This window comes from Ornithorhynchus anatinus, chromosome 3 (assembly GCF_004115215.2).
Source record: "Ornithorhynchus anatinus isolate Pmale09 chromosome 3, mOrnAna1.pri.v4, whole genome shotgun sequence".
Lineage (NCBI taxonomy): Eukaryota > Metazoa > Chordata > Mammalia > Monotremata > Ornithorhynchidae > Ornithorhynchus > Ornithorhynchus anatinus.
Genome location: NC_041730.1, coordinates 47,573,107 through 47,599,756, shown reverse-complemented (window position 1 = coordinate 47,599,756; position 26,650 = coordinate 47,573,107). Strand labels below are relative to the sequence as shown.

General features: G+C 46.0%; 1 protein-coding gene across 2 annotated transcripts in view; it reads left to right on the top strand.

The window, feature by feature from the left end:
- The window catches only part of EXOC6 (exocyst complex component 6), a 188,034-nt gene that overhangs the window by 159,941 nt on the left and 1,443 nt on the right, over positions 1–26,650 (top strand). For both annotated transcript variants that reach the window (XM_029060465.2, XM_029060464.2), the window contains one exon: positions 25,972–26,084. In XM_029060465.2, coding sequence (XP_028916298.1) covers positions 25,972–26,084 — 113 coding nt within the window. The remainder of the gene's footprint in view (positions 1–25,971; positions 26,085–26,650) is intronic.

The window sequence follows — 26,650 nt, the reverse complement described above, 5'->3', positions numbered from 1 at the left end:
AAAAGGGGGTTAAATTCTACGCCCACCTACTTAGATTAGGTCCATGTAGGACCTGATTAATTTTTTATATAGTATTTGTTAAATACTTACTATGTGTCAAGAACTGTTATAAGCGCTGGGGTAGGTACGAGTTAATCAGGTTGGACACAGTCCTCTGACTCCCAGGCATATGCTCTTTCCACTAGTCCATGCTGGTTATCTACCCCAGTGCTTAGAGCAGTGCTTGTGGCACATAGTAAGCACTTAACAAGTACCATTATTATTGTAAATATAAGGAATAATAATATCAGATGACCATCGCATAACGTTGCTATCTAGATGACTGGAAGCATGGAATTGGTTCGGTTTGTGGTCTTCTAAAACTTGCTGCAGAACTGGCTAATTCCACTATACTTCTAAAACAGTTTAAAGTGTATCATTAGGAGAGGGGATTAGAAGGTTAGCACTATATATTGAGAGAACTTTTTTTGGAGTAATTTGCGTGGTCGCCTCGTGCTCTGACCTACAATTTTCAGCCTGAACTAGAAACCTGAGGAATACTGAGAGCCGTGTTACTCTCTAAAGCCAGGTTTTTGTATATATGCTTTCCATCACAGTGAGAATCTAAAATCCTACGGCTGAAACCATACTGACTGGGAAAGGGACAGAATCTCCCAAACGGACAGTTGTACAAGCTCTGAATCAGAGATTGGGCCCCTGTTTGGCATTCTAACATTGAAAATTGCAAGTCATTTCTCTTTGCATGGCCCAGTTGGCAGCTGCAGCAACATGAGCAGAAGGTAAAAGGGAGACTGAGGCTCAGAGCTATCTTCTCCCCACTGACCTCTCACCTGCCTCTGCCTTGGATTTCTGTTCCTCAGCCTCCCTCTATCTCTTCTCTGCCTTCAAGTCATCTTTCTTGCATTTCCCTTCTTCCTCTACAATGGGGATCCAAGAAAGCGAAAGTCAGAGGGCGAAAGTAAAGCCCTTCATTTTACACGCTTGAACCCAACACTTTGAACAGTGCTTCGGCACATAGTAAGCACTTTACAAATTAGAGCACGGGCCTGGGAGTCAGAAGACGTGGCTCCACCGCCTGCCAGCTGTATGGCCCTGGGCAAGTCACTTCACTTCCTCTGTGCCTCAGTTACCTCATCTGAACAGGGACTGCATCCAACCTGATTTGCTCGTATCCACCCCAGGACTTAGTACGATGCTTGGCTCATAGTAAGTACTTAAATGCCACAATTATTATTATTATTGTTATTTAGCTGTAATGGATAGTAGCAGTGAGAAAATCATGAGCCTGACTTGGTACCTGCAGTTTAAAGATCGATCAGTCAGTCAGTCTGTTGCCAAATCCTGTTGGTTCACAATAATGCTAAAATCCTCCCTTTCCTCTCCATCCAAACTTCTGTGTCAATCCAAGCACTTATCCTATCCTGGCTTGATTACAAGGATCTCCTTCTTGCCAAATCCAACAGCCTCTACTCCATCCTAATCCTCCTCGACCTCTCGGCTGGCTTCGATACTGTGGACCACCCCCTTCTCCTGGAAATGTTATCCAGCCTTGGCTTCACCTACTCTGTCCTCTCTTGGTTCTCCTCCTATCTCTCTCGCTGTTCATTATCAGTCTCCTTCACGGGCTTCTCCTCTGCCTCCCACCCCCTAACTCTGGGAGTCCCTCAAGGGTTGGTTTTGGGTCCCATCTGTTCCCCATCTACACCCACTCCCTTGGAGAACTCATTCGCTCCCCTGGCTTCAACTACCACCTCTATGAGGATGACACCCAAATCTCTGTCTCTTGCCCTGATCTCTTTCCCTCTCTCCAGACTCGCATTTCCTCCTGCCTTCAAGACATCTCTACTTGGATGTTCTCCCAACACCTCAGACTTAACATATCTAAAACAGAGCTCACCTTCTCATCCAAAGCCTGTCCTCCCCTGACTTTCCCATCACTGTAGGCGGCACCACCATCCTTCCTATCTCACAAGCCCTTAACCTTGGTGTTATCCTTGACTCCTCTCTCTCATTCAAATTGCTTATTCATTCCATCACAAAATGCTACACATAACCAAGGATTTCCACTGTGGTACTGGACTGAAGACTGTAACTGAAGCAACAGTCTTTTGAATTTTGCAAGGATATGCAAGAAGATTTAAAAAAATGAAAATTACTGAGTCCTCTGGAAGACTAACACCCTCAGCATGGCATCAGAATGGCCTCGAGATTAAGACCAAACTGGAGGGTCAAAAAAGCAACACAGCCCTCCATTCAGGGCAGCAAAGGAGCGTTTCAAGAGATTAAGAAATTTTTCAGATGCTTAAAATTCAGATGAAAATGCACAAATATAGAAGAGAGTAATGCAAACTGGTATTTTGACTTTTCGAGTACAAATGGCTTTATTAAAGGTGTTAATTACCAGAGGATTAATTACTAGAGGATTACTGCTTAGATGTGATAAACCATTCAATCATAAAAGGTGAGAGTGACATACATTTAAGAAGTATTACTGTGACAGTAACCCAGGATTACTTGTAAGGAATGAAGATTTAAGTGGCAAGGGGAGAAAAAAAAAATCAGCAAATGGAGTTGTCAATCCCCTTAATGAAATCCACTGGTATTTGTGCTGCATATCTTCCGTAACCTTGGAACAGCGGAGGATAGATACTTGCCCCTGATCTTACTTTAGAATAAAGTGCAACCTTAGAAATTCTGGTCCTTCAAAAATCTTGGTCATTTTCTCCTCCCCATCCCAATCCCCCCTCCTATTTTATCCTTTCAGAAAGTTGCTTGCGCTGGCCTGACTTGAAAGAGAATATCAGGCTCATTATTGTGCTTTGTTTAACCGATTTTTTTTGTGTGTCACCCTCCCCCAACTTCAGACATGGGTTTCTGCCTCTTTCCATCACCTCCCCCTAACTTTCTCCTCAGTCTTTCGTAAACAGTTATGAATTTATGAGTAAAAGTCCAGGCTAGTTCAGGTCTCAGTAATCTGAATTTTGGAAGAGGCACTGCATGAGGCCTAAATATTTGGGAAGTGTCATCACATTGGTCACGGGAGATTCAGGGGTAATGAAGGTAATGAAGCTGAAAAATGGGGAAAAATCAGTAGACACACACCCCCTGCCCCCAGTGAGATTGGGAAATGAAGCTACAACTCTCTATTCTTCAACTCTTCAATCTTCTGTTTCCCCAAATTCCTGAATAAGGACTCATGAAATGCCCATTATTTAAAGAGGGACCCCTTAATCGACTAGGCTGACTGTATTACTGAATTTGTTTTGTTAAAAACTGGGGTATCGGGGGCACCGACTTCAATTTTTTGTAACTTCCCCTTTGCTCTCAGCAAACCCACGGTTCAGGAGAGGGAGAAGTTTGGGGAAAAGTCTTCCAGCATTTTGGGATCCAGGCACTCTTCTTACCCCAATTTGACTACTACATTATCTTCTGCACAACCCTCCCAGTCTCCAGCCTCAGCCCTTTCACTCGATACTGAGGCACAGAGGAGTTAAGTGGCTTGCCCAAAGCAGAGAAGTGGCGGAGCCAGGATTAGAACCCATGACCTCTGACTCCCATGCCCGTGCTCTTTCCACTAAGCCACGCCTTTGGAGACGTTTCATCACAACGTAGCCACAGCCCTATCCGAGCAAGGAACCCCATCTTCCTCTTGCGATGCCAACACCAACGGCGACTCGGCCAAACACTGGCTATCAGTCGGCTATCGAGACTGTGGACGTCGTTAGCCGACAGCACCGGGACGGGTCTGTCAAGCGCGCCTCCGAGATCAAAGACAGGCCGGCAGCAAAGAAAACAAGGCTTCGTCAACACTTTGCAGAGCCTCGCGACCCTGGCCGAAGGGTTGTCTATCAAAGACTTCTCAGCGCATGCCGGTTAAAGAATATACGTCAAGGCTAAACAGATCCAAGAGTTGGTAGACCACCACCAGAACAAGAACGTCTTCATGTGTCTGACCTGGAAGGACTGAAGGTTAGAGAACAGGTTTGACATGAATTCCCCCTAGGAGTTTTCCCAGAGACAAGCCTCTGGGTTTTATATATCAAGGGCTCTAGGAAATTCCTCTTTATAACTGCCAGTTCTGTTTCACCCTTACAGAGAGCATCCTGGTAGAAAGCCCTCAGCCCCATCTGGCTGGTATTGCACCCCATCTCCACCCTCTCCCCTCTTCAGAAGGTCTGAATTTGAGGGTCTCATATTGCCTGTCTCTTCTTAGCAGGGTGGCCTAGTGGTAAGAGCACGGGCCCGGCAGTCAGAGGACCTGGGTTCTAATCCCCGGTCTGCGACTTACCTGCCTTGTGCTCTTGGACAAGTCACTTCACTTCTCTGTGCCTCAGTTCCCTCATCGGCACATTGGGGTTTCGACACCTTTTCTCCCTCTTAGACTGTGAACCCCACTTGAGACCTGATGATCTTCTATCTAACCCAGAGTTTTGTTCAGCGAATGACACGGAGTAAGCATTTAACAAATAACATTATTATTATTGCTATTACCATCAGAAATCGCCAGTGGCTCCATGTTGCTTCTCTTATAAAGTAAAAACCCCAGGGCAACAGCCTCCAGTTTATCCAATTGCTACCTCCTCTCATATTCTCCATATGCTGTATGCTGTATTCTCTAGCTACACCCCAGTTTGTGATCCTGACTCTTCCCAAACTGGTCTTCTACTTGTCCTTTGATCTCAATTTCTGGGGTTTCCAACCCATCCGCTCTCACTTTTCTTCCTGCCTGGTATGCTCCTGCACCTCAGCTTCATCAACCCACACCCTTCCCTCTTTCAGAGTCTTCCTGCTGAATAGCAGCGTGGCCTAGTGGATAGAGGAAGGGCCTGGGAGTTCAGAAGGACTTGTGTTCTAATCCCAGCTCCACCATTTGTCTGCTGTAGGACCTTGGGCAAGTCACTTCATTTCTCTGTGCCTCAGTTGCCTCATCTGTAAAATGGGGATTAAGACTCTGAGCCCCATGTAGGATAGAGACTGTGTACAACCTGGTGACCTTGTATCTGTCGCAGTGCTTCGCAGCGTGCCTGACACAGAGTAAGCACTTAATGAATACCACAAAAAAAAAAAAATGGAGAAAGAGGAAAGGGAGAAAGTGGAAGGGAGCTTTTCGTCCATTTTTTTTTACTGTTGTTCTCATCCCTTTCTTCCTTCCCTCCTTACCCTCATTCCCTCTGCATCCCCACAATTGCAGCAGCTGTCCTGACACACTGTCCTTGTCCTTGGAAGTTTACCTCCCCCTTCCCCTTGCACCCCACCATTCCCTCTAGGCCTCTATTGGGAGATTGTCCTCAACTGACCATCTGGTGGAAGTTAAACTAGATTTCCTATATAGCTGCGTGCCTTGTACTCATAAATATATATACACATCCCCATATTTGGATTATGTTCTCGAGTACCGAATGTAATAATCATTTTCAGTGATACTGCTATTTTGCCCTTTTCAATTCCTCATCATTTCAGGCTGGGTGGGTTGGACCATGAAAGGGACCATTCAGATTGCTTGGGGTTTTTGCTGCACTCTTAGTAACTCTGTTGGTATGGTACCCTCCCAAGTGTTTAGCACAGTGCTTGGCACACAGTAAGCACTCCATTAAGGCCATTGATGGATTAGTCACTCTTCTTTAAAAAAGGGTAATGGGGTGCTAGCATTTGCAGTAACCCCCCAGTTGGGTTATATGTTCATTTGGAGTCTCTGCCCCTTAGCATTCACTTTGTGAAAAGTTCCGTTGAAATTCCAGGTATCCTAGTCACAAGTATCGTCTGATGCTACTGCAAACAGAGACAGAAGCTTGGACTTTATGGCAGCTCCTTTTCAAACTTAATTTTGAACTTTGAAATAAGAGTCCCACTAGGTAGCCATTTCATGCAAGGTATTTATTTTGCTAAAAATGGGATTTTTTCGTATGTAGCTATTCAGTGATAGTTAGATATGGTACTGATTGAATGTCAAGCATGGGGTAGGTGTGAAAATAATAAAAATAATAATGTTGGCATTTGTTAAGTGCTTACTATGTATAGAGCACTGTTCTAAGCACCGGGGTAGATACAGGGTAATCAGGTTGTCCCACGTGAGGCAGCTCTGCCACTTGTCTGCTGTGTGACCTTGGGCAAGTCACTTCACTTCTCTGGGCCTCAGCTACCTCATCTGTAGAATAGGGATTGAGACTGCGAGTCCCACATTGTGTCCAGCCCAATTTGCTGTATCCACCCCAGCGCTTAGTACAGTGCCTAGCACATAGTAAGGGCTTAACAAATGCCATAATTATTATTATTATATGTACATTAGTGCCCTGGGGCCGGGAGGGGGATGAATAAAGGGAGCGAGTCAGGGTGATGCAGAAGGGAGGGGGAGAAGAGGAAAGGTTGTCTGTTGGATTTTAGAAGGGAGGGTGTTCCAAGCCAGAGGCAGGACGTGGGTGAGGGGTCGGCAGAATAATAACTGTGGTATTTGTTAAGTGCTTACTAGGTCCTAAGCATTCTACTAAGTGCTGGGGTAGGTATGAGATAATCAGGTCCCACATGAAGCTCACAGTCAAAGTGGGAGGGAGAACAGGGATCGAATCCCCATTTGCAGATGAGGGAACTGAGGCACAGTGAAGTGAAAGAAATCAGATTGATTGATTGACAGTTTTACAGAGGGGCCCTGTTCAGGATGCCGAGAAACTGCCAGGTTGTTACTTTGCAATTCTTGTCTGTTTTTATCCAGCGACTCTGGAACACTCACTGCTTTTTTCCCCAAGGCCATCTAATTCTTTAATGATGAGGAAGAAGGCACTTTATTTTAAAAATGATTTCCACCATAATTAAATGAATCTTCCTTTGTTTGGCTTTATTTGTTACTCTATTGTATACCCACCTACTTGCTTATTCTTGTCCGTATGACTACTTCACAGGAACTTTCTTCAGAAGTTTTTAAGTCGTAGGCTCCTTAAAGTATTAATAGGATTTGCTGAAGTTGTAGTATCTGAACACTTGTCTAGTTACGGTAGCAAAGCTGTTTGTATAGCTCCTGAAGGCAGTATTTTTTTTTCCTTCAGCCAGGTTTAAGTTCATTTGAAGTGCCAAAGAATGAGAGAAGATGTATTCTAGTTTACACCTGAAGGTAACAAGACCAGACATCTCATAGAATTTTCCTTAAAGTCCAGATATTAGAAAAAAATGTTCCCCTTTGGGAGAGTTTGCTATAAAGGATTAGTGTGAACCCGGTTGACTTCTGCTCTCCTTCTGAGTAAAACAGAGAATTCTGATTCAAGTATCACAGCTTCTGGAAGTGAACATTTTGTACACTTGAAGATGCTGCTGGAACTGTGTGTTAGTGACCAAATATGAACAGACGGGAATTTTTTAAAATGAAAAATCTCGGGGGTCAAAATATGCTTTACAATGGGTTACTGACCCTTCTTGGAGGTGCTGTTTATAGGAAACTACGTTTCTGGGGTTCTAATTCAGGGACCAAACTAAAATTATTTCTGAAAGAGAGAACCTTGATTCCCTTTTTTCCGACGAGCACCACCTCATTTTGCAGACTGACGAGAGAAGGAATTTCACAATACAGCAATAAGGATTTTGAGGCCAGTTTTAAAAGTTTGCCGCAATATTTAAGTGTGTGATTCCACGAGATAGGCATGATTTTGAAAATTTGTTGTTCCACTCATCCAGTACAGAAGGAGAGAAGCATTCCCAGGGTTAAATACCAGTTTCGACAATTGCTCTTCAGCTCCGGGTGCCGATTTCAAATTAAGGCCCTGAGCGCCCTTCCACCTGGCCAGGCCTCCAGGTGTGCCACTGTGACCCCCAGGTGTGCGGTGCCTTCCCCAGCGGTGTCCTTTGAGGGGGCAGGGGAAGGAAGACGTGTGCAAACACCGGCCCTAACGCTGAAAAGGGAAAATATCTCTTACCGGGACACCCTCAATTAAGCCAGGCGCCCAGTGTAACGGGATGGTGTTGTGGGGTGGGGTCGGAGACTGAGCTCCCCAATCCTCCTCTGTGAGTCGAGAAGGGGGCAGAAGCCTCCAGAAGGAAGGGATGAATCATCCTTTTTCTCCTTCTCATGCACTCGGAGCAATTCTCCTCACATCCCTGACTAAGCCTTTCTTTCCTCTTCTCCCACTCCCTTCTGCGTCACCCTGACTTCCCTTTATTCCTATCCCCTCCCAGCCCCACAGCACTTATGTACATATCTGCCGTTTACTTATATTAATGCCTCTCTCCCCCTCTAGACTGGAAGTTCACTATGGGCAGGGAATGTGTCAGTTTATTGTTATATGGTACTCTCCCAAGGGCTCAGGACAGTGCTCCGCGCACAGTAAATGCTCAATAAATACTACCAACTGAGTGACATCCAAGTGGGAACAGTGGCCATAGTCGGGTCACCCAAGGACCCGCACCCCCCGGCTTGGACCCCTTCCTACTTGCTCCCTGAAAGAAACCCCCAGGGTGACAGCAGGAGGAGGGTGGGGTGGAGAATAAAGGAGAGAGCAAGAGAGCAGGTCGCTCGGAAACCAGGCTCGAAGCAGGGCAGAGGCAGGAGGGTAGCAATGGATAACTAGGACAGGAAGGGGACAGCTGAGGGGCCATGTTGGCTGGACTGGGCCATCCTGGGGGGAGGAGGAATCGCCGTACAATGTGGCCCCACAAGCCTAGATGCCCATGGTCACCTCCCCCCGTGATGCCCCTCCCCTCGGCTCTCCGAGGGGAGATCTCTCTGTATCTAGTCCATTTTCTCTTCCTGCCTCCCACTCTCCAACAGTGGCCCTGACTGGTTTCCAGTTCCACCTGCTGATGAGGGGGGTCAGACGTAGCGGCTCCTCTCCAGCCAGGGGGCAGAGGGGTGGGCCCCTGAACCGTGGTTCTGACCCTCCTCCTTATATGAGAGTCCAGTCGTAGCCCGTCGTGCCTCACTTTCAGCACACAGTAAGCGCTCAAAAAATACCATCGGTTGATTGACTGCACCTAATTAGAGGCTCCTGTCTTTTGTGGGGGTCTCATCGACCCAGCTGTCTGGGCACTGCATGGGATTGCATTTTTGCTTCAGACACGTGATAATTGTGGTATCTGCTAAGCACTGCCTATGTGCCAGGCACTATTCCAAGCACTGGGGTAGATACAAGGTAATCGGGTTGGACACAGTCCTTGTCCCACACAAGGCTCACAGTCTTAATTCCCGTTTTGCAGATGAGGGAGCTGAGGCCCAGGGAAGTGAAGTGACTTGCCTGAGGTCACCCAGCAGACAAGGGGCAGAGCTGGAATTAGAACCCAGGTTCTTCCGATTTCCTGGGCCTTGCTCTGTTCACGAGGTCACAGTGCTTCTCCTGGAGAGGAGGTTTTAAATGTAATTGCACTGATGAAAATATCCCACCCATGTTCAGTCAGTGGCCAAATTTAATCTCAGGGCTAAAAGGGAAACTCACGTTTCAATGGTGCTGCAGGAACACCTTTAGACTGGGATTATTCAGCAGTTAAAACTCAGGATTTCTCCCTTCCTTTCAAGATTAATTCATGTAGCTGCCTTTCCAACAAACCACATTGCACTCAGTTTTTCTGTAACAAGGGAGGTGAATTAACAAAGAGCCTCACATTCACAATTGAAATGTCAGTATTCATACCTCGAACTATGCACAGGTACCAGGCTGTGCTATATCCTCATCATACTTTTTCCTCATGTTCCCTAATCCTCATGTTCCCTAATTCCTTAAAAGCGGTTCCAAACCATTCATGAAACATGTTTATAGGACAGCGGACTATTCTCTAGATTGTGGCATTTGTTTAGCACTTACTGTGTGTCAAGAATTGTTCTAAACGCTGGGTTAGATCAAAGTAGTAAGGTGGGACATAGTCCGAATCCTCCATGGGGCTCACAGTGTAAGGAGGACAACAGGGTTGGAATCACCATTTTGCTGATAAGGAAACTGAGGCAAAGATAAGTTAAGTGCTTAGGATAAGGCGAGTGACAGAGCTGGGATTAGAACCCAGGTCCTCTGACTCCCATGTCCTTTCCAGTAAGTCATGCAGCTTCTCTGAGTGCTCTTGTGGGAAAAAGAATCTCCAAGAATGACTTTCTTAATGCAAGCAGAAATGCTTGTATTGAAGAGGATTTTTGTGAGGTGGCGAGACAGATGAGATTGAAGTACAGTGAATTAGGCTGGTGTTAGAGGAGTGAAGTGTATGGGCTTAGTTGCAGTCAGAGGTTAGGGAAGTAAAGTAAGAAGGAGAGAGCTGATTGAATGCCTTAAAGCCAGTTGTAAGAGCTTTCTGTTGGAGGCAGAAGTGGATAGGAGGTTTTTAAGGACTGGAGAGATGTGGGCTGAATGTTTTTTCAGAAAAATGATCCAGGCAGCACAGTGAAGTAGGGACTGGAGAGGGGAGAGACAGGAGAAGGGAGGTTGGTGAGGATACTGATGTAATAGTCAAGGCAGGCTCTGATAAGTCCCAAGCCAAGACCTTTTCTGCCTGCTCTTCAAGGCAGGGACAAATCTGTGCAGAGTGTTTAGGGGTGTTGTGAGTATAATGGTGAAGGCAGAGTTTTGTAGCTGTGTCCAAGCAGATGAAGCAGTGAGAAGCAGTTTTGGGGAGAAAGGGTACAGTTAGGGGTCAGGGAGAATACGAAAGAGGTTGGGAAGTCTGGAGGAGCGAACTGCGGGAACTGGAAAGAATTGTATGTTGAAAATAGGTCTTTGATTTCAGCTTATGACTTCCAGCCAGGGTCCTTGATGGTAAATTGAGGTTAGTCATGTTTGGAACAGCTAAGGGGAGTTTACCAGTTGACCATAAAGTGCACTGGACAGAGCCGGGGGCCTTAGGGCATTTTTGCATGAATCAAGGCACCAGTTGGGGGAAAATTCTCCGGTCTGCTGCAAGAGAACATCATGGCCATGAAAGAATCCAGGGGAGATGACTTACTAGTAGTAGCGTTTGCGGTTTGAGTATTCCTCAAATAAGTGCTTGGTGAATAGAAGGCCCTCACTTTTCTAGTTGCCTCGATGTTCACAGGTGATGTGGGTTCTGTGGTTCTGTAACTGTATAAAACCACGATACTGCCCCAATTATTCGGGGCCACACCTTAAAAAAGATAAAATAAAGCCAGGGAAAGTACACAGAAGGGCAACCAAATTCCTCATCATCAGAAGGAAGGGGCACCCATTAGAAGCTTGAGGGTGGAAGGTTCAAAACAAACAAAGGAAACATTTCTTTGGCCTTGAAGTAAATAGGAAAACAGAAAACATTCCTAGGTTCAAGAGAGTTAGGAAAGATTAATGAATGAGTTCATGGATCCAAAATGCGTTACCAGAGGAAAAGTTGGGGATATAGAGGGAAGAGTTAGGGTGTCAGGAGGTCCATTTTAATCATGAGGATATGGGTCGAGGAGGGTAATCATCATACTACTCTTCTCAACACATACCATTAAGAAGCAGCATGGCTCAGTGGAAAGAGCACGGGCTTTGGAGTCAGAGGTCATGGGTTCGAATGCCGGCTCGGCCACTTGTCAGCTGTGTGACTTTGGGCAAGTCACTTAACTTCTCGGTGCCTCAGTTACCTCATCTGTAAAATGGGGATTAACTGTGAGCCTCACGTGGGACAACCTGATTCACCTGTGTCTACCCCAGAGCTTAGAACAGTGCTCGGCACATAATAAGCGCTTAACAAATACCAACATTATTATTATTGATTGATCATACAGTTTCTCCTTGTACCATCCCCCTGCTGTGAGAGGCAAAATATGGGCTGGATGGGCCATTGGCCAACAGAGACATTTCTTGTGGTCTCCTGTTGTCTCCATGTGAAAGTAGAAATCATATTGGAATATTTGTGACTTATAGAAATCACTTCTGTGCCTTGTTGAATAATATTTTCAGACTGCCGGTACGTGTTTAGGGTGCTTCTCATTCTTAATGATGAATAGAACTTGTAGAAAGATCAATTCCCTCCTCAAAGTCATATCAGTCCAACAGCTACCTCTAGCACTTTTTTAATGGCATTTAAGCCCTTACTGTGTGTCAAGCACTTTTCTAAGCACTGGAGTAGATACAAGTTAGGTTCTTGTCCCACATGGAGCTCACGATCTAAGTAGGAAGGAGAATGGGCATTTAATCCCCATTATACATTTGAGGAAATAGAGGCACAGAGAAGTGATTTGCCCCAGGTCACACAGCAAGCAACTGGCCAGGATTAGAACCCAGGTCTTCTGACTTCCAGACCCACACTCTTTCCATTAAGCCATACTTCTCTTTATGTATTCATTTTTGCCCTTCCTCTGTAATAATAATAATAATGATATTTGTTAAGCGTTTACTATGTACCAAGCACTGTTCTAACCACTGGGCTAGGTACAAAGTTATCAGGTTGTCCCACATGGAACTCACAGTCTTAGTCCCCATTTTACAGATGAGGTTACAGAGGCACAGAGAAGTAAAGTGACTTGCCCAAAGTCAGGAGCAAGTCAGGAGCGACAGATGACCCTGGTCCTGAGATTTCAGACATTAATACAAATTAATACAAATAAAATTACAGATATACACATAATTGCTGTGGGGCTGTGAGGATGAAGAGCATTCATTCATTCAATCATATTTATTGAGTGCTTACTGTGTGCAGAGCACTGTACTAAGCGCTTGGAATGTACAGTTCGGCAACAGGTAGAGACAGTCCCTACCCAACAACGGACTCACAGTCCAGAAGGGAGAGACAGACAACAAAACAAAACAAGTAGACAGGTACAAGTAGGCAGGCATCATTACCTTCAAAATAGATAACGATGCCAGGTTCGCTACAAGTGTAGATGGTGCTGCTGGCAACCGCACCGCAGTCGGTGCCTGCACCACCCTGACCCAGCCCCAGGCAGCGGGGGTGCTACCCCGGTGCCACAGAGATTTCTACGTCAGTCCAAAGACTCGGGATTCCCCTCGCGGGTGAGCTTGAAATCTGGAGCCGAGATGGAGGGAGGCTTTATACCAGAATGCTGGCCGCTTAATGTTGCACCTGAATGGCAAACAGGTCCTTTCCATACTTGATAGGGGAATGAGCGCTGCTCTGGGAACCAGGAGACCTGGGTTCTCCTCCCGCGGCTGGCATCGGTTGGCATCTGCCTGCCTCTTTGCTCATTGCCTGCTGCGTCCCTGTGGGAATGTGACCGGCAGGAATGAGAGAGTGGGAGTGGCACTGTGCCCTTAGTACAGTGCTTTGCATACAGTAAGCGGTCAGTAAATACGACCGAATGAACTTGCAGACCCCTGGCACGCTAACCAGTTCCTCCGTCCCGGTCTCAGCTCTGAAATCTCGGGATCGGGGTCATCTCTCATTCCCGACGGGTGACCCCCAATGCCACCTGTCTCTTCGCGGTCTGGTGGTGGTGCCCAAGTCGTCCGTTTAGCCAGGACTTTTTGGTTGGGTCGGTTGTTGGCTCCTCGGGGATTTCAGAGTTAACAGCTTTTCTGCTTTGGAGGTGACTGGAGGGAAGCGCTCCAGTTTGGGTAAATGCGTCTTCGGTGGCCATCTCTTCGGTGGTGTTACTTAGGCTGTGTGCCCCATTTGGGATGGGGACTGTGTCCGATCTGCAGTATACTAAATACACACACACACATATATATATATCTGGTATTTGTTAAGCATTTACTATGCATCAAACACAATTCTAATTGTGGGGGTAGGTACAAGTTAATTAGTTTGGACACAGTCCCTGTCCCACATGAAGCTCACTCAATAAGTAGGAGGAAGAACTGAGGCCCAGAGAAGTTAAGTGACCTGCCCAAGGTCACACAGCAGGGATGTCACACAGCAGGGATTAGAGCCCAGGTCCTCTGACTCCCAGACCTAAGTTCTTTCCACTAGGCCTTGCTGCTTCTGTATATGCCACAGTGCTTGAGTATAGTCTTGTCATATTGCATTTAAGAAATACCACAATTATTATCATTATTGTTATTGTTGTTTTTCTTTGCTAGTAGTGCCAGGATGTTAAATTATAATTTTAAGAGTTATATGTCTCTGAGGAGTCTTGAAAGTTCTAAAGTTTCTGACTGTATCGGCCAACTCTGCTTGTTGCTTCCATTTCAGAGAGGTTAGAAATAATGTTTTTCCAGGACACGGATTCATCTACTGGAAGGGAGGTAAGGGATAATGTTAACATGGTGTAAAGGGGAAGCAGTGGGGCATAGTGGAAAAGCACAAGCCCAGGAGTCTGAGGACCTGGGTTCTAATCCCAGCTCCGCCACTTGCCTGCTGTGTGACCTTGGGCTAGTCACTGTTCTTTGCCTCAGTTTCCTCAGCTGTAAAGTGGGGATTCATGGGGATTCAATATCTGTTCTCCTTCCTAATTAGAATGCAGGTCAGGTCCTGTGTCCAACCTGATTAACTTGTAGCTGCCTCATCACGTAGAACAGTGCTTGATACCTAGGAACTGCTTAACAAGTACCATTAAAAAACCAAAAAAACCCCAAAACACATGGTGACATCATCGAGTCCTTAAGTTGTGGAGCTGGTTTTCGTGTTTGCTCTTTCAGTTCGGGGAATTTTTGTTCTTCTTTCTCTCTGACTTCTTCTGGACCATCAAGATCTTAACCAAGACTCAGCCCTTCCTGTGGCTTCACCACGCAGTGTTAAAGCTATGTGATTAAAGAGCATCCAACTTTTGAAAGGGAAGGCTGTAAAAACCCACCACTGGGCAATCCTAAATTCTAGGGATCATAATTGTGGTATTTGTTAAGCACTTATTTTGTGCCAGGGGTGGATACAAGCAAACAGCACTAAATTCGTTCCTTCGTATTGATTGAGCGCTTACTGGGTGCAGAGCACTGTGCTAAGTGCTCAGGAAGTTCAATTCAGCACTTGACTTGCGAACTCCAAGACAGCCAGTGATGTTGGCCGGGTCTCCATTTAGCCCTCAATCTGAATGTATTTAAGCTCTGATCAGTCAATCACTGGTATTATTTGAGTGCTCACGATGTACAGAGCACTGTAGTAACCACTTGGGAGAGTACAGTACCGTGGGGTCGATAGGCATGATCTCTACCTTCAAGGAGCTGACACTCTAGTGCTGTTCACCAACATCAAGTTAGTATTATCAGCCTATTGAACCAAGAACCAGATCCCTGCAGAAGCAACCCGGCAGAGAAAGCCAACTTGAAACCGTCTGGTAAAATCTGACTAAAATGTTGACCAAAATGGATTTTTTAAAAAAGCAGCTCCTATCGGGGCATTCACTGAAAATAGACACCCTTGGATCAGGGTCCCCATACTCATCCCTCCTTATCAATCAATCAATGGTATTTATTGAGTCCTTACTATGAGCACTGTGCTTGGTGCTTGGTAGAGTACATTACAACACAGTACAATACAACAGAATACAATACAACAGAATTGACTCTCTTTTTTGCCGTATTGCACATTCCAAACGCTTAGTATAGTGCTCTGCACACAGTAAGCGCTCAATAAATATGAACGAATGAATTGAATGAATAGAATTAGTGGACACGTTCCCTGCCTTATGCAGTTAAACATTCGTAACTGGACAGCACTGTTATAAGACTGGAAATGGCAATATGGTATATTTATATTTATATCAATGTTGGCCTCCCCCTTTAAACTGTAGGCTTGTTGTGGGCAGAGAACGTTTCTGCCAACTCTGTTGGGTTGTACTCTCCCAAGTGCTTAGAACGGTGATCTGCACATAATTAGTGCTCGATAAATACAATTGATTTATACTCTCCCAAGCACTTAGTCTTGAGGGCATAGTGTTGGGGATGGGACTTTTTTGGCATGAGGCTCTGGGGTGGCAAATTGGAGAGTGAAAAAAGCAGGAAAGGGAATCAGAGACAGAATGTCACTCAGTCAATCTATCAATCGTATTTATTGAGTGCTAATTGTGTGCAGAGCACTGTAGTAAGCCCTTGGGATAGTACAGTATAACAGAGTGGATAGACACGTTCCCTGTCTACAACAGGCATTTAAGTCTAAAGAGAAATGTGGTTTTAAAGTGCTTACTATGTGCCAGGCGCTGTATAAAGTGCTGGGGTAGATACAACTAATCAGGTTGGACACAGTCCCTATCCCACATAGGGCTCACGGTCTTAATCCCCATTTTCCAGGTGAGGTAACTGAGGCACAGAGAAGTAAAGTGACTGCCCAGGGTCACCCAGCAGACAAGTGATGGAACAGGGATTAGAATCCAGATCCTCTGACTCCCATGCCTGTGGTCTCTCCACTAGTGATTCTCAATCACTCAGCCCTTCCCAATCAATTGTATTTATTGAGCACTTACTCTGGGCAGAGAACTGTACTGTTTGGGAGAGTACCACCTCCTAACCCCCACACAATCTCACAGACACACTCACACACCCTTCCCTCAGCTTCCCGGCAGCAACAGAGGAGAGAGAGCGGGAGAGAAAGAGGGAGAAAGTAGGAAGATCAGGCAGGTCTTTCCCGGCTTTCTCCGTCAGCAGTTCAGCTTCTTGCTGCTACCAAACTGTGCCCTCTGGTGTTTCTTCACACACAGTGGTCCCTGGAATCCCAGGAAACTGGCAAAGCACGGCACGGCCCTTTCGGCCATGAACGGGAACAACAAGCCGGGCATCCAGCAGAGGCCGGGAAGGGCCAGGTTGGGCTACCTCGCTCTCCCCTTGCTCCCCCCCGGCTGCCAGGCTTGCACTACAGACGCAAACCCACCTCCGGGCTGGGAGTTTGGCTCCCCTGCCTTAGAAGGAGCAGCGGCCAAATCTGCTTAGCCAGTTGTTTTTTAAAAAGTGGCATTTGTTAAGTGCTTACTATGTGCCAGGCACTGTACTAAGGGCTGGGGTGGATACAAGCTAATCAGGTTGGTTGCAGTCCATGTCCCCATTTTGCTGAAGGAGCTGGGTTCCAATCCCGGCTCCGCCAGTTGTCTGCTGGGTGAACGTGGGCAAGTCACTTCACTTCTCTGTGCCTCAGTTCCCTCATCTGGAAAATGGGGGTTAAGAGTGTGAGCCCCATGTGGGACAGGGACCGTGTCCAACCTGATTAACTTTTATCTACCCTGTGCCGGGCACATAGTAAGTGCTTAATAAATACCATAAAAAATGTGATGGTTAAAAGGCAAAGATTTGGGTAGTGCTTTCTCCTTACAGCTCAGTGTTGGCAGGGGACTCGGTCCACTGTGAAACATCAGTGCACTAGGAAGACAAATTGTGACTCCCTGGTACAATTAGAACGGCCGAAAAACTTTTTATGTCATTTTGGAGAATTGCTCGAATTGTAAATTTCTACTTAAAGTTTGTCATTTTATAAAGTTAGGCATCGCCAGTTCTTTATCGTTGTATGGTTAGGTTGTGATTTTGCTGAATACGTGTCCTTAGAGATTCCTTCTCACACTTTTACAAATAATAAAATTTAAGTGTGGACTTCTGGAAAAAAAATTATTCATTCGCTTGGGGTCCGAAGGGGGAAAGTTACCTGTTACTTCCATTCCAAATAGCTTATAATAGCTGCCACCTTTGAGAGTGGTAGCTAGGTTTTACTGTGTAAAAGGACTAAATAGGGAACAGAGGTGGAGGAAATTTTAGAAGTTTCAAAATGATGCCCATATTTAAAATAGCCACCTGCTACAGTAGGCACCAGGCCCAAAGACTGGATTTCTCCTTCCCCGGGAAGAGTGAGCAGGTGGGTTTGAACTGTAGAGAAGCTCGATTGCATACAGCCAAATATGAGCCATTTTTTCTGTTCTGGCTCCTCTCTGCCTAAAAGCGGCTATCCTTCCAGCATTCTGAAGCCAAACCACAGCAGGCTCATTAAAATTTGAAGCACTTGTTAAATGTGTTCAAATGTACATTCTTGAAATTAGCCAAGGATTCCCTTGGCCTATACCCTAAGTCTCCTTCCAAAAAAAAAAGCGATGAAATTCTCCCTCTGCACATCTCTATGCATGAAAATTTACCAGATTTGGACCAAATTTAAAAATGCTTGTGACCTACTGACCCTTTTGTTTTCCTAAGTCAGCAAGCCCATTATTCCAGAGATTTAGGTATTAAAAAGAAGAAACAGTGTTAATGTCATAACAGTCCCTTTTCTGTCCACCCTGGCTAAGATGTTTATGCAGAGTGTCAATAGAAGCAATTGGCCTACAGTAAGACAGCCCATTTGGCTTGGAAATGGGCTAATCTCCTGTGTGGGTTACCCAGAGGTCAGGTAGGGATTTTTTGCCTTCCCTGGAGTGCAGAGGGTACAATGCGCACATACAAACACGCACACCATTGAGCCAAAATGTGGTCCCGCTTGAGTCTGCTGGCCCAGTGGGGCCCCAAAGAAAATGAGTCGAATGCATCCTTATTTTATTTGCCTTTGTCTGCGCTCTCTCAGTGCTTTCTCCAAATCTCCCGGGATCCCTGTGGTGGGCCTCTAGCCCGTGTTCCCGGCTAATACCGTTAACGGCTTATATCCCGGCTCACATTTTCAAGGCCACGTCGTCGCCTCAGTCCGTTTGGGAATAGTTGGGATGAGGGTGCCGGCCCGGGTTAGCTATAGATCACAAGGTGAGTAGAGCTGTCTTCCTGGGAGAACACACGAGCACAGATGGGCCAGGCAGTACCTGGCCAGGGCAGCCACTTGGACCGCAGGACAGCAATCAGGCTTTGGCTGCATAATTAATTCATTCAGTCATGTGTAATAATAATAATAATAATTTTGGTATTTGTTAAGCACTTACTATGTGCAGAGCACTGTTCTAAGCGCTGGGTGTGTATTGAGTGCTTACAGTGTGCCAAACCCTGCACTATGTGTTTGGGAGAGTAAAATATAACAATAAACGGACACATTCCCTGCCCACAATGTGACTGATGAGACCCCGAACTCCTCCCTGCCACTTTTCAGATTTAACAATAATAATAATAATTGTAATACTCATAACTGTAATATTTGTTAAGGGCTACCTCTATGCCAGGCACTGTATGCAGCGCTGAGGTAGATACAAGATAATCGGGGTGGACACGGTCCCTGTCCCATATGGGGCTCACAGTCCCATTTTCCAGATGAGGGAACTGAGGCCCAGAGAAATGAAGTGACTTGCCCAAGGTCACACAGCAGACAAGTGGCAGAGCCAGGAGGAGACCCAGGTCCTCTGACTCCCAGGCCAACGGTCTTTCCACCAGACCATGCTGTAATAGTAATAGTGGTGTTGAGTGCTCGTCACTGGGCAGGGATTGTCTCCATCTGTTGCTGAATTGTACATTCCAAGCGTTTAGTACAGTGCTCTGCACACAGTAAGCGCTCAATAAACACTATCGAATGAATGAATGAATACTATGTGCTGAGCACTGGGGTAAATACAATCATTTCAGACACAGGGCCTGTCTCACCTGGGGCTCCCAGGGAAAGTAGGAGGGAGAACTGGTATTGAACCCCCAATTTGCAGTCTAAGGGGTGCTCCGAGGCCCGAGTCTGCGGAAATGGACTAAGCAGAAGGGCTCTTCTGCGGGTCGGGGCCACCTGCGCCTGGCTGGTGGTGGACAGTTGCCATTTAGTCTTGCCTGGATGTCCCGAATGTTTGGGAGTTAATAACCTGTCTTATGTAAGTGAAGGGTTTAAAGCCATGTGAAGTAAAAATCCATTTCCTTGTGATTGTTTGGATTGAAACTACAAAACGGTCCCGAGGATTCCTACCTGGATTCAATTAATGGGGAAAAGTGTATCTTTAAACCCTCCCTCGGCTGCACAAGGCTGTAGATCATGGCCGACAGTGGTCAGGATGGGCGGCTGTCAGTTTTCCTGAAGCCTGGCTTGGTGTGTGAGCCACACACAAGCCTCGGGCCACTTTAAATTCCTGCAGGAACCCAGTGTCAAAAGAGCCTTGTTCTGCAGAGTTATCCTCCTGGGGATTAGGGAAGAAAGCTCCATTTCAAAGCCCAGAATTAGTAGAAGCCCTGAATGGGAAGTTGTCTTTGATGACCAAGGATAAATGCCTTTTACAAAACGGGCAAGATTGGAAAGAATGTTTATTTTGAAACTTAGAGGTAAATTTTCATAGACCGCATTAGGAATCTTCTTAAAAGGCACTTATATTTTCCTGAGAAGTTGGCAATCTTTAGGAATCCTTCTCATAGAATCTTGCTATGACCAGAGACGATTTTGATGAATGATATTCAGAGAGATCATCAGTTCTTGCTGCTTGTTCCTCACTTAAAATCATCTATTTACAACATCTTCATCTCCTGTTCAGAAACCAAGAGCGGTATCAGAATTTGAGGAACGGGTCTTCAAATGACTCATCTCTCTTCTTCAACCCCTCTCCTAATCTATCATGAGATCCTGTCAGTTCTACCTTCACGCCACTGCTAAAATCCGCCCTTTGCTCTCCATCCAAATTGCTACCACTTTAATCCAAGCACTTATCCTATCCCACTTTGACTACTGCATCAGCCTCCTTGCCGAACCTCCATGCCTCCTGTCTCTCCCCTCTCCAATCTATGCCTCACTCTGCTGCCGGGATTAATTTTATGAAAAGAATTCAGTCCATATCTCCCCAGTCCTTAGAAACCTCCAATGGTTGCCCATCGACGTCCTTTGGGAGGCTGTCAGAGCGGAGCGGCAGCTTGGTATCAGGCTCCAGGCCAAATTAAAGGTCGGCCGAGCTGTCCTACTCTCTCTTCGTCTGGGAGACCTGAACCACAAACAGGCTTTTGGCTCCCTGAGTGGTTCCCCTGATCTTTTATGGGCCATGCTCATTATCGAATGACAAGACAAGATTACAGGCAGTCAAGTTATGGAACACAACTGGTATTCTGGTGTCGAGACTATGCTCACTTTAACCCACCCATGCTGGATGGGGCATTTGAAGAGACTGAGTGCCACCTAAACAATGGCTGGATGAAGAGCTGAAATTGGGAAACTGGGAACAAGAAGGGCAGGGGACGTGTTTTTAGGAGCTGGGAAAGCTGAGCTTCAGACAGTGCTTCATTCCAGCCGAAACGGGAAAACGGTTGCCTTGGATAGACCAGCATGGTGCCCTGTTAGATCAAGAAAGGAGCAGCTCTCCTGAGCAGAAGCTTCAAAAAGAACAAGGACACAGTAAGACAAAAGAGAAAACACTGCCAGGCAATGCAAACGTGAAGCACATCAATACGGTCTTTTCAGCTATACAGACACTCAGAGGTGAATTTCATCATCAGGTCAGTTGTCTTTGACTATGAAGGACTAAACAAATGGGAGAGTTAGAATACAAAGGCATGCCCGCCAGAGGTTTGCAATCTAGTTGGAGAGACAGGCATAAAATCAACTTCTAGCATGAGGGGGAGAAAGGAAAATTAATGTATAGATCTGTAAGTACCTAAATAGTAGGGTAAGTCAGTAGGTAAAGAAATGTCTAAGTGCATAATTGGCACAGAAATGCTGAGGTGGTAGAGAGGGAAAATGACCTGGGAAAACATGATTAGGGGACATCTCCTGGAGGAGGAAGTCAGAAGGGCCTGGTTTCTAATCCTGGCTCTGCTGCTTGTCTGCTGTGTGACCTTGAGCAAGTCTTTTCATATCTCTGTGCCTTAGTTCCCTCATCTGTAAAATGGGGATTAACACTGTGAGCCCAATTCATTCATTCAATCATATTTATTGAGCGCTTACTGTGTGCAGAGCACTGTACTAAGCGCTTGGGAGAGTCTTATACCGTCGGGTCGTCTTCGACCCGTAGCGATGCCATGGACACATCTCTCCCAGAATGCCCCCACTCCATCTACAGTCGTCCTGGTAGTGTATCCATAGGGTTTTCTTGGTAAAAATCCAGAAGTGGTTTACCCTTCCTCCTTCCGTGCAGCAAGCTTGAGTCTTCGTCCTTGATTCTCTCCCATGCCACTGCTGCCCAGCACAGGTGAGTTTTGACTTGTAGCAGACTGCCTTCCACTCGCTAGCCACTGCCAAGCTAGAAATGAAATGGTAGGCCTCGGCCTGACTCTCCCTCCTGTAGTCGAGACTGGTAGAGCACTGGGAATGCGCCAGGTGTGACCCTGAGAGGGGTAGGAGAGTACAGTACAAAGTGAACAGACACATTCCCTGCCCACAACAAGGTTATAATATGGAGGGAGGGACAGGGACTGTGTCCAACCTGATTACCTTGTATCTACCCCAGTGCTTAGTACAGTATCTAGGACATAGTAAGTGCTTAAAAAATACCACATAAAAAGACAGGCGAGGGGAAGGGATCAGAGAAGAAAAAGATGAAAACGTCCTTTGGAAGAAAGCATGGCAGCCACATGGCTTCAGACTAAATCTACAGAGGTGTCCTTCTGGCCAATATTTTCTGTGGTAGGGTGACCTGCCAAGTACCCCATCCAATTCCTTGACCAGTTGTATAAGTATCACACATGGGCCATTCTCAGCATCAAGGAGCTCCAGAGCAACAAAGTCTGGGAGTGAACTCAACATCATGGCACTGAAGCAAAATGCTCAGCATGACAGCTCCGGGCCTCATAAGGATGATGGGTGATATTCGCATACCCAAACGACTGTTGAACAGTGAGGCGAAACGGGTCAAGGAAAAACGAGAAAACACTTTAGGGAGGCAGGGTGGGGCAGCCTCAGACCACGTGACATCACGGGCGAAAGCCGGGAGGCAGCCGTGGTCGACCATCTTGGCGCTCTGTGATAAAGAAAGGAACGGTTCTCTTCGAGGAGAAACTTGGAGAGGATTGGGAAACGAAGACGGGAATGGAAATAGTGCCATTCTGTGCAAAGAAAAAGCGTGTCAACAACGCAAGGGGCAGTCTTCGTGCAGACACAGCAGAGTGTGAATGAAATTTCAGGACTACATCAACCTTTTCAACCGAGCTCACACACGTAGGTAAACTTCCTCAACCAGTGATGACAGCTTCGAGGACGAAGGACAGCTCTCACGCTCCATGGTCCCTAGTTCCTGGGGCTTGTTTGTTCAAAGACATCCCAATCTCCAATTTAAGAGGGTGGCGTTAATAGTAATTGTGGTTAAGTACTTCTTATGTGCCAAGCACTGTGCTAAGAGCTGTGATAGAGAAACAGCATGACCAGTCAATGGTAGAGAGGCAACATGAGTGGAAAGAGCACTGCCCTGGTAGTCAGAAGGACCTGGGTTCTAATCCCAGCTCCACCACTTGTCTGCTGTGTGACCTTGGGCAAGTTACTTCCCTGGGCCTCAGTTACCACATCTGTAAAATGGGGATTAAGCCTGTGAGCCCCACATGGGATAACCTGGTTACCTTGTGTCTACCTAAGCATTTAGAACAGTGCTTGGTGCATAGTAAGCGCTTAACAAGTACCAGAATTATTATTATTATATGTAATATTAATCATTTAGAGTACACACATCATTATATGTGTGAATATAAGATGAATGCACGAGGTACATAGAATGTTCACTAAACCCTCCAGGTCTGAAGAACACAGAAGGTAGTTTATTTAGAATTTCCGCTTTGGCTCTCTCTCTCTTTCTGAGGTTTCATCCTCAGGTTTGGCTTACAAGACCAAAATTTTATTTCAATTACTTAGGCTCTCATTTTGAGAGATTATTTTCCGCCAACCCTACAAGGGGATTAAACACTGTAATCAAGAGGAAATAGAGGATTCAAGCGAGTTGGCCAGTGAGAATAAACGGTGCTCAACTGGTTGACCTCCAATTCCATAGCGTTAATAAGTCTGTGACTAGGATTCAGAAAAGAATTTGGGGAAATCTGCGAAAGGTTAATCTTCGTCGTTGGGAGGTATGAAGTAGGGGTACCTGAATTAGGGTTATGATTGATGCCACGAGAGCTATAACTCCTCCTAGTTAGGAATGGAGGGTAAGAGAGCATGTTGGGAGATTGTGTATCTATAATCAATCAATAGTATTTATTGAGCGCTTACTATGTGCAGAGCACTATATTACGCGCTTGGGAGAGGACAGTATAATGGATTTGGGAGTCAGGTTCCCTGCCCACAACTAATTTACAGTCTAGAGGGAACTTGCAGTCTAGAGTAAATGCACAGAGTTTGTGAGGTGAATTTTGGCCCAGGTGGGATTATTAGAAGCCAAGGTAGGTGGTCCAGTAGCCTTGGGATCTTAGCGAGGAAAGTAGACTCAGGTCTGTGCTTCCTGCAGTGGGTGGATACCAGCTCCTTTTGGGGAACCAGTTTCAGCTCCTATCCTGTTCAGAACGGGGGTTCACTCCTCAAGATCCTCCCTGCTGTGACAACCAATCTGTCTCAGCTTCTTTCTTCCTTGACATTTCTCAGGACTTTGGCCAGCTAGATACCGCAACCAAAATTAGTTTCTCCCCCTTAAAAATCCCCCTAAGGACAGCTTCTCAGAAAACACACAGGGGTCAGTTGTCCTGAACCAAACAGTTGTGCGTAATTGCAAGCCGGCCTGGAGGTAACTTGTGAGGGGAGCTGGTCCGGGGGCACATTTCATGTCGGTTTCCCCAGACATCATCGCTGACCAGAGGGAGCCATTCAGCGAGACCTGGGCAAAGAGTTGGTCCAAAAAAAAATCACCCTGGAGCTGTCTCAACACCCAAAAATCTGAGGTTTCTCCATCCATGACCAACCGTGTGCGTTTGTGTGTGTGGTTGCATGATTCTTTGTAAAGAGGAACTGAATTTGCAAACCAAGTTTCCTTTAAAGGTATCCTAGGTGAATTTCAGCCCCCGTGGTTTCGGCTGGCACCGCCTGTGACTTGTTTTCCGCCTTCCAGGGAATAGAAAGTGGAGTTTAGGGCAGCTCCACTTAACAGCTCCAGTAAATGGATCCGGGCATTTAGCGAGAAAGTATCTAAGCATCTGTTGTAAATGAGATTGTGAAAGACAAGACAAGACACCGACTCCCGGGGCTTTCCCAGGGAAGAACCTGTTAATTGTAGGTTTCCCTCGGGATGGCTTCAGCCCTTTTGAGCAGGCCCTGTCTTTTCCCAAGTCAGCAGGTCGGTCCGCTTCCGTGGCGGGAGCACAGACCCGGGGTGGCCTCCTGCCTCTAACAGCAAGAAGTCCCCTTCCTTAGCAGTAGGTTAAAACAAAAAGAAAAAGGCTCAGCCTGAGTGAAGGTAGTAGATAAGTTATTTAGCTTTCTGAAAGCATTCAAACGGGGATAGGAAGTGGGTTTTAAATGGCTTAAGGGGGATTAGGGTTTTAGAGGTGGATAAGAAGTTTGGTACTTTACTGTAGACATTACATTTGCTTTTAAAAGATTATTTTCATATTTGAGAACAGCTATAGCTGGAAATTACAATGCAAATAGTTCTAAGATTCGGGGAGGTGGGGGGTAGTTGTTTTTTTTTTAAATTTTTGTTTATATAAAAAAAATTCTCCAGAGTTAACAAGCAGAGTCCTGAAAGTCTCCTTTCACAATAACACCACGACTGTCACCAGGGGAAATAAAGTCGGAGTTGTTATAATGCTCTCAGTGGCGATTACCTGAGTTTCTGGTTTAAGTTACCAAGTTGCAACCTGTTTCTTTGAAAGATTAAACTCCTTATCTCGAAAAGAGGTTGAATTTTTAAATTTGTTAAGGTTCACTCTGATTAGCCATAGTTAACCACCAAGTTCTTTTTAATGGGGGTGAGGCCAGGTGTCACAAGTGGAAGACAACCTGAAGTGAAAATTCATAGAAATGAAATCGCCGTGCACATACGCATAGAGGATTTTGATAAAGGAAAGTTCTGTAATTCTGAAATGTACTTTATCCGAAGTTAGTTCTCAAATAATTCATTAAATTAGACCTTTGGTATCATTTTTAATCCTTAGAATTAGACGAGAGGAAAGATGACGCCAGTGGGCAGGGATTTTCTCTCTTTACTGCTGTAGTGTTCATTCCTGAGCGCTTAGTACAGTGCTCTGCACACCGTAAGCGCTCAATAAATACGATTGAATGAATGAATGAATATTGACAGGTACTGACTGTGAAGGAAATGTTGAGAATCTGCTTGGTCACCAGCAAGACTCGGTCCTCTCCCAGCAAATTGGGAGAAACCCAGATAATATTAAAAACGGGTTTGATAGAAGACATTTGTTGTATTCCTTTTAGCTTCTGGATCTCTTTATGGTGTGGGACTGGTCTACCTACCTAGCGGACTATGGACAACCAACTTCTAAGTACTTACGAGTCAACCCCAGCACTGCCCTCACCATTTTGGAAAGGTGAGTCTTCTTTTGAGGAAACGGGGTGTCATGCCACGTAGGATCGGGGGCAAGAGTGGAGACTCAGGTAATTTCTGGAAGGGAGGGTGGGTTGGATGGCATATACTGCAAAACTGGGGTTTGGAGGGATCCTCTCTGAAGAACCGGTGTTGGGAAAGAGAGGAGGGCTGACTTGCTGTCGTCCTGGAACGGTCCATGGATTGAGTGGATGGATTGAGTGGGCAGGAGTTGGCTAATGCCAGGTGTCTTCGCTTTTGAACACAGTCGAAGCCACAGGGGAATTATGGTGGGGCCGGGAAAGGGGGCCGGGAAAGGGGGCCGGGACGGGGAAAGGTTGAGGAGATGAGCTTGCCACCTATTGGATGTGAACTACCAGTGTCTCTTTCGTTTCCAAACACTAACCGAACCGCCTTCTAGCAACTATGTCATTCATTCAGAGTATTTATTGAGCGCTTACTATGTGCAGAGCACTGTACTAAGCGCTTGGAATGTACAATTCGGCAACAGATAGAGACAATCCCTGCCCATTGACGGGCTCACAGTCTATTTCCCACCTGGAAAGGGGG